This window comes from Mchenga conophoros, linkage group LG7 (assembly GCF_057382185.1).
Source record: "Mchenga conophoros isolate Kocher_MC1m ecotype Shallow Benthic linkage group LG7, M_conophoros_male_GT1.1, whole genome shotgun sequence".
Classification (NCBI taxonomy): Eukaryota; Metazoa; Chordata; class Actinopteri; order Cichliformes; family Cichlidae; genus Mchenga; species Mchenga conophoros.
In genome coordinates, this window is record NC_140532.1 from 54641949 (window position 1) to 54650476 (window position 8528).

Sequence of the window (8528 nt, forward strand, 5' to 3'; positions counted from 1 at the left end):
AATATTTATGTGCACATCAAAAAGGGTGAAAAAGCACTTTAATTGCAACATAGCAACTTCAGACATTAAATTTGCACTATGGGAAGAAGGCAAACCAGCAGTGGCAGTGTGATGCTTTGGGTAATGTTCTGCTGGGAAACCTTGGGTCCTGCCATCCACGTGGATGTTACTTGCAGACCATGTACATGCAGACCATGTACACCCTTTTTAATGGAAATTGTACTCCCTGATGGCTGTGGAATCTTTCAGCAGGCTATATGCCCTGTCCCAAAAACAAACAAAAAACACCCAAAGGTTTAGGAATGGATGAACAACAATTAATTTAAGGATTGACTGGGCCTCCGAACTCTTCAGACCTCAATCCAGTTGAGCATCTGTGCGACAAAAACAAAACCTATTTTAGGTGATAAGCAACACACCATTTCCTGAAGTTTGACTTTTATAGGTAAGGCTATGTCCATATTAATGCATTTTCGTTTGAAAACTCATTGTTTTCTCTCCGTTTTGGCCTCCCATCCACCCTGAGATGGCGTTTTCCCCTATCCGGGCTAGTGTGGACGTAGTCTAAATGACCCTTCCAAGGAACAAAACCACCAGTGCTGATTTCTTTGTTGCAGTTTGTCGTTTATTGCTGCCCACATCATTGTGACATTACTTGGGTGCTTTCACAAACAACTGTACATTTGTAATACAGTAATTTCACTTTTTTTCTTTAAACAGTTGTGATGGTCATAATAACACTGAAGGCTCAGTCTGGAAAGCCAGTTTCAAAGGTTAAGCATATGATGCCAGTCTTTCACATAGTAAAAATGGTCCTAAAAAAGAAAGAACTTCAGCATTTCAATCTTTTTTGGTACATAAACTTTGGGGAATGTGTGAGTATGCCTTCTCACGCCACCCCTTTGCTTCTCCTTGTCAAAGGCCTCAGACAGGAGCTCAGTGGCCTTGGCTGGCCTTGTCAAACAGAGCCTCCAGCTGCTCCTTGGAGGTAGCCTCCTTTTGCTGCATCAGGTCAGCGTGGCCTTTGGTGACTCCCCAGCTATCAGGTGTGGACATGGAGGGGCAGAAGGGGCGGCCAGAGGCGGGCTTCAGCTTCTCCCAGTAGTCACGGCGGGCCCTAAAAAGAGAAATGGCAAGGTGTCCTGAAAACAAAACAGTGGCAATAATCTTGAGGTGCTTTGAGAAAACTGAAATAACATCTACCTAGCTCTAACCCAAGGCTTGGTGTGCAATGACAGGCCACTACCCCAGCTGCCATGCTTCTCAGATCCAGCAGGAAGACAACCTCGCTCAGCTTCCAGCTCCTCAGCCAAGGCACGGATGTGATACGGTTCAAATCCGCAGCAGCCTCCAATGTAGCGAATCCCAGCATTATATGCTTCCCGGGCATATTTATGCATGTCCATTCTGGTCAGGATCCTTGGCTCCAGACCTGTTGGAAGAGGAGTTTATTTTTGAGGATTTCTTAAAAAAATGTTTTTATGTGGATTGAGAATTTTTAATTTTTTAAAACATTTTTTTTTTTTTTTTTAAAGTAGGGTAATGACCAAACGGGAATTCCGGCAGGTCGATGAATCCCTGGCAGCCGCAGTCCGGAGTATGAAAGGCCAGTGGCTGGGACATGTAGTGAGCCTTCAGCCCAGCCTTCTCCACACCCTCCTTCATCAGTTTCACAGTCTTCACACAAGTCTCTGGGTCAAAGTGGCAGTTAATGCCAACAATATCAGCACCTACAGAGAAGATGTGCAGAACAGATCAGAACTGAGGCAATAAATTGTTGAGATTGTGGAAAATTCTTGTAAGAAATGGTAGCAATCCATGTTGGTTTCAGCTCAATGCTGGATGTATCAGTGCACATGGCTGATTACCTCAGCATCTGTTCATACCACCACTGGATGGCAGCAAAAATCTGATCTACACAGTGGCTTTAACAAGAAATCTAATGACTGAACATTAACACAGACTAAGACTTCAAATGAATACAAACTGCATGCATCGAGTTTAAGATGTCAGGTCCATACCACTAACATGCTAAAAATGCTTTCTTGGTGTATTTGGAGATTGTGACAAATTAAGTTTTGGACCACAAAAACACCAGAAGTCAAGATATTTTGAAACGTAGACACTTTGCAGACCTTGCAAGTCTTGATTTTTTTTTTCCCACATAACAAAACGAGATGTCCAAACACCCACATTTAGTTTTGCAGTGCTGTTGCGTAATAATATGCGCATTTGTATGACATACCCATGGTAGGCCTGATTGCATTGCTAGACTATATGCCATATGACATAGGACCCGAGCACTTCCCAAACCAACTAAAATTAGTCTTCTGGAAATGTGTAGATCAGCTAAATGTGAGCAAAAGATTGTCAGCATCTGATGTAGGAAACAAGAAAGATTGGCGTAAAGCTTCCACATGTGCCAATGGGAAAATTATACTGAATCCCACATGTCAGCTGAAGATAGCAGGTCCAAAAACAAGCTTGAGCGTAATGTAGCACTAAAACAGGGTGAACAGTTTCCCAGGAGGGTAAACAAGTGCAATGGATAATATTAATTACAGACCCACTGTGTCCCTCCAGTGTGCAGCATGCACTACACCCTGACTGGTCCAGCTACACAGAACAAGACCAGTTCATTTTAAACTGCTTGACCTGAATTTACCATAGTGTGACAAAAAAAGCAGCTGTGAAGAGAGGTGCACTTAGCTCTGAATACGACATTGAAGCCCCATTAAGATACTGAATACACTGTATGTTGTCCACATGGTTCACCGTACCAGGAGGTGTGCGGACCACAAATGTGGGTTCTTACCAGACAGGGAGAGGGGAATGAAAGATGCTATAGAGTTTCATTACAGGAAACAACTTTAAGCACACAGGCTTTCTTTACAGAAGACTAATCGTAATACTCTAGGCCGAGTTAGCAGGAGAAGTCTGGAGTACGAACAAACCAGCCTTAAGTTCATAAGAGACATTTCAACATAGTTCATAGTTATTCATAGGCAGAACTGTGTGCAGCTGTTTGAGCTGATAATGAATTTGAAGTCTGCTTTTATCAGACCTGATCCAAGAGCTTCAATGACATGCAACAGGGTTCGCATCCTTTAGACAACAAGACATTCTGCAATTGTGACCACTGATGTGTGCATCCATTGCTCTGTAGTTACATTACCAAAACATTAGATCTCAGGTAGTTTCTCTAAACTCTGCTGAGTTTCTTCATATACGTCAAACAATGGCGCCAAAATTAAATAATATTGTTGATTAAACATTTTTTTAAAGTCAACTTTTCTTAAATTCCTGTTACTCAACGTGCGGGAAATTGTCGTACCAGCTTTAACAAGTCTGACTGCACAGTCTCCAGGGCTGACGCCGTTCAGGTCCCCTTCAGGTCCAATGCACAGAGTCGCAGCGACTGGCTTACCGGAAGCCTTCAAAACCTGGACTGCCCACTCAGCCTCTTCCACGTGCTCAAAGTACTGCAAGGAAGCACAAAACGTAAAGACTGCTGAATTACTAAAACAGTTTAAAGCTGCTGTGGGAGCTCTTTGGGACCCCTCAACCTGAATTCAACATACCGGTCCATAAAGGCGTTCAGTCATGAGTACAGTACAGAGTCATGAGAAACACATTCAAATACATTTTTTTGCAGGATACACTTATCTCAGTTACTTGTGCTATTTAAGCAAACAGAAGGGCCGTGTCTGCAACCAAGGGAGGTGACTTTGCTACTCACTGAGACGACTTTCTTTCTCAAGTCTAAGTGGAAAAAAATATATAAAGTGGTCATTAGTAAACCTGGGCTCCAGCATTTAGATACTGAAATGTGAGCAGTTATACAATGACATGGTGTAACACCCCCTCCAGACTTCTTCAGAGTTCAGCACCTTACGAGAGGGGAATTACATGAATAGACATAAAATATATAAATGCATGAATAAATGCATTTCTAATTGCAAAAATGCCCAAGCTGAAAATGATTCATTATTAATAAAGTCATTCAGAGACAGGAGAAGAGATGATATTCTAACCTGCTGCAATAGTTTTGTTAACTTTGCTTTACTCCCAAATCTGCACTGAGACAGTTCTAGTTCAGGGACATCTCTTTAAATGTTGACCTAAGTGATCTCTTATCAAAAGTTGCTTTAAGTTTCCAGAAGGAAATGTTTAAGTTCACGGCATACCTCTGCAATCAAGAAGTCGACATTTTTCTGGACAAAGACATCGATCTGTTTCATGAAGATGGCCTTGACCTCCTCCTCGGTCTTGCCGCTGAGGTATGCCGGGGTCTGAGAGACTCCACCTGCCACCAGAGCGTCACCCTCATTGGCCACCTCTCTGGCCAGGTCACAAGCTGCTTCGTTTATTTGGCGTCCCTGTGGATGAAAGGAAATATTTTTTAAAACCACTTATAAATCAGTTCAACTTTCATGTTTTGAGTCCGTTTAAACCCCTCTGCATGCTTGATGAGAGCTCAGAGCAGCTGCACATGAAAACAAACTCACGGTGAAGCGCAGAGTCTGGCCCCTGTTCTCTAGTTTGTCATCGCTTGCGTAGAAAGTGAACGTCTGCATGACATTGGAACCAGCTCTCAGGAACTCTCTGTGCAGCTGCCGCACTGCAAACACAACACCCCCCATTCAGCACTCACAAAACTGGAACTTCAACATTTAAGCTTTAAATGGAGAGCAAGCAGAGTCCTACCCGCTTCGGGGTGCTCGGCAGCAGCTTCAGGTGTCCACGGCCCGGCTTTTACATAACCTCTCTTCTCGAGCGCGAAGACAAAGCCTCCGTCCCCAATAACGACCTCTCCTGCATCCAGGCGCTTCAAAATGTTCTGCCGTGAAGTTAACACGCAAATCAAATCAAAACAACACACAGAGCTGCACAACACCCATTTCATTGCATGAAGCGCGGACAAGCTGACTCAAGTTCAGAGCGCCCTTTACATTTTTTAATCATGCAACATGACGAGAAACATAATAAACAAAAACAAAATACAACGTGTGCATTATCCAGGACTGATCGGAGTGCACGCCTACCTTCTTTTCTCCCGCTGGTGCCATGATTACTGTAGCAGTGACCGCCTCACACTTCTCAGCAGCAGAGTCTTGAGTTTGGAAAAGGCTCGCTTACGGCACCCACGCTGCATTTATAATCCAAGATGGGTGTGTCGCTCCTGATGTCATCCGAATACCACCTCCCTCTTCCACTTCTGATCTTGTTGTTGTTGGTGACGGCGCAGAATCCGTAAAATCTCGGCTCTGTGGAGAGGCGTTGTTTGATCACTTTTGCGGAATAAAAGTACAGCATCTAACCTTTATAGGAAGTTTGAAACCATTACCTATAAAAAACAAAAAAACAAAAACCGTTTTCTAAAATGATTTTTCGCAGTGTTTGTGTAAGGACAGGTCAGGTAAGTGAACACACAGGGTCAGACAGCACTGCCTAATTTTTGTGTTTGTAGGTCAGTTATGCCTAAGAAAGAGCTGAATGAATTGTGTGTGTATGCTCACTGATGATGTTATGTCAATGGCAACTGGGAAAACAATTATGTGGTCACAAGGGAGTCACCAAGGGGGGCCAGGGGTGGCACTGCCCATCCCCCAAAATTTGCTGGCCCCTCCAGTGGCCTCCCCTGGCAAGGCTGTCCTATTTTGGTAATGATTCTAATAAACATGAGCACAAGAGAGAGGAAGACACCCCACAACGAGTTGAATGACATTAATTTGTTATTTATTCCTGCTTAAAACAGATTGTTATGGATTTCAAAATCTTATTAGATTTGTAATATGTACATGTTTTCAGTGATATCATCTTTGATAGCAGAAAATTAACTAGGCATATAATTCTTTTCTTTCTCCCTTTTTTTTTTTTGCCATATTTTTCAAGTAGCCTATATTTGACAACATCATAATAAGACTGGAAATTCTGTTTTTGGTTTGCCACCCTAATATTTTTAGTGGCCCCCATACGGCCACCCCTATGTAAAAATTCTGGAGGCACCCCTGGTGATTACACCTTACAAACCAGTAAGGTGTAGGTTGTTTGGGTGTGACAGGGCTGAATATAGACAACAGTGATGTAAACTGGGGTCAGATCCTCAGGTTCAGGTCTTTGGCTCAAGTCTTCATTCGCCACACAACTGCCATGGTAACTGAGACCCTGTTCACCCAGCATGCCATGTTTTTAGGGTCCTAAACAGTTTTCTGTACTTGAATATGCAGTATTATATGAAAAGTCTACCTGTTTAGCAAAGTAATGAAAGAAGTATTTAAATCATTTACCTATGTAAAATAAGCAATACTCACATATTCACAGCAACCATCACCTCAAGGTGTTTATACTGCAAAGCACAGACCCTACATTATTTGTGAGAAAAATGCCAACAGCCAGATTCCCCATGAGCAAGTGCTTGGAGATGGTGGGAGAGAAAAACTCAATTTTAACAAGAAGAGACATACAGAAGAAATGCTCAGGGCATCGCAGTGGAAGTAAAGTAGCAGTCTTGAGCATGTGGCAGCATGATTAAGGGATAGTTCAGGGTCACATGACCCAGCCCTAATGAGAAACGATAAAACAATAAAGTTTAATTCCAGTAAAATAAACTTGTGGACAAATGATGGAAAAATAGATCCACATATATCTGGGAATTTTTGAAATTGGAAAATATTGTTCTGTAAAGACAGAGTTAACTGATATTAGGCCGTAACTGACCAAAGAGATAATACCATATGTGGGGGGTGTAAGCTGGGTGGGGCTACTGCTCAGCTGCAGGAGGAGAGGTGGAGCAGTTGATTAAGGGACCAGAGAGGTTCAAGAACAATAGAGCAAATGTCTGTAAAAGCAAGAAATTACTGTTCCATCAATATAAAGAAAAACAGTAAATTGAGGATATGGATCAGTTACCAAAGTTTCGGTACAGGTCTGCTATTTCATGGTGATTTCTAGCCCTGGTTGCTATGGGTCTGATGTTGCCTGAGGAGTTTTATCTGTGTATGTTTGCATGTAGTAGAGTGGAGCCATCATTCCAGATCCAAAAAAACAAAACAAAAAAAACAATGGGAGGCAGCAACTCAAAGGCTTTGTCACATTGACAACACTAAAATCTATATGAATCTCTTCAGTCATTCAGCAGAATGACGTGTAATTGCTGTGCAGTGTGTGTTGTTTGGCAATTAGTTGCTAAATTTAAGAGCACCCTCACTGAAAAGTTGACAAAACCTCAAATCACAGGAAGAAAAAGAAAATGTCAGGCGCTACCACTGCCTTGGGCTTTCCATTATTGCCTTTACAAAAGAATCCGACCATAAAATAAACCCACCAGACATGGAGTTGGAGACTGAGACGGTATTCTCCTGGAGACAATTCTCTGGGTTTCTCAAGCCTTTAATTAAGGAAGAGATTGGCAAAGCAGACTTAAATGGATATGTAGGTGAAGGGAACAGAAGTGATGAGGAGGTAGTGTTAAGGAGAAGATAAGAAATGTAGATGGTGGTGGGTTTTGCAAAAAGAATGTGCAGCACATTATAGTCCAAACAGAAGCTGGCAGCCTATACACTGCTACAGTTTTATCTTCAGCACCATGTGTGGTGATGCCCAAAACCTGTCTTTATCAGACACAACGCAGTAAATTTTTAACTGATCAAGTCCTGTTTCTAGTCCATGTTTGAGTTAATAATTAGTCCAGCAACAGCGGTGCTGTTCCTTTGTTGTTGTTATTTTGCAAGTGTTTGTGTAAAGTTATATATTTTTCCACTGCATGCGTTTGCGTAGACTCTGGCTTTTCTTTTTTGTGAGCTTAGCTATTACATGCACAACATGAATCAGTACTGTAGTGAATATCCTTTCTTCATTTCTGTGTTCATATAAAGCAGTTATCAGCACCCAGTTCAAACCTGCTGCAGCTGTCCCGCTTGGGTTACAGGCTCAAGGGCTACTCAGAGATAAATGCTTCTGAATGGATTGTTCAAACTGGATCTGACAGACATTTGTGAGTCGATTCTATTGACACAAAAAACCTGGTGATACAAACAACTGGTGCAAGGCTTTCTGTGAAAAACAGTGTTACTGTACTGCACTATGAATCAACAAGTTATGCACATTTTGGTATGTTTTATATCTCCCTAGAATCAGCAGCATTATAAGCATAATTTCTGCATGTTATGTTTTTGTGGCTTAAAGCGCTGCTGTCATTATGGCAGACCACAGGACTCTGTCACATTAATCACCTTTTCTGCAGAGCTTATGTAACCTCTGCAAACCTAAAGTGATTCCTGTTGTCTTCCTGTTCATAAAATAAACACATGGCACTGCTACATTTTTTTTAGATGTTGCTGAAAAAAACTGATCAAATGCTCACAATTTTTTTTTAAGTGCCATTAGTTTTTGTGCTAAAACGACATCCCTGTATAGATATAAAAACAGTCCTGCAACGGTTTTAACACCTACAAAAAAAACTCAGTGTGTGTTCAGAAACCAGTTACTGCAAAAACAAATACAGACTCTTATAGAATGTTAATGAG

At 41.9% G+C, this 8528-nt stretch overlaps 1 protein-coding gene across 1 annotated transcript; it reads right to left on the reverse strand.

Annotated features, from left to right (window-relative positions):
• Window positions 1–603: 603 nt before the first annotated feature.
• bhmt (betaine-homocysteine methyltransferase) lies at window positions 604–5180 on the reverse strand. The gene is made up of 8 exons (XM_085280225.1): window positions 5046–5180; window positions 4708–4840; window positions 4509–4621; window positions 4188–4379; window positions 3335–3482; window positions 1548–1730; window positions 1204–1432; window positions 604–1117 (listed from the first exon to the last, which is right to left on the reverse strand). Exons 1-8 carry the CDS (start codon window positions 5067–5069, stop codon window positions 937–939), a joined length of 1203 nt encoding a protein of 400 aa, XP_085136351.1. The 5' UTR covers window positions 5070–5180; the 3' UTR covers window positions 604–936.
• Window positions 5181–8528: the final 3348 nt, after the last annotated feature.

Bases quoted from the DNA above. Each gene is read 5' to 3' on its own strand.
- bhmt (XM_085280225.1), bottom strand. From the start codon at position 5,069: ATGGCACCAGCGGGAGAAAAGAAG. The intron at 4,622-4,707 runs GTAGGACTCTGC...TTGTGTTTGCAG, and splicing joins TGCCGAGCACCCCGAAGCGG to TGCGGCAGCTGCACAGAGAG. The intron at 1,433-1,547 runs GTCATTACCCTA...CTCTTCCAACAG, and splicing joins CCTGCCGGAATTCCCGTTTG to GTCTGGAGCCAAGGATCCTG.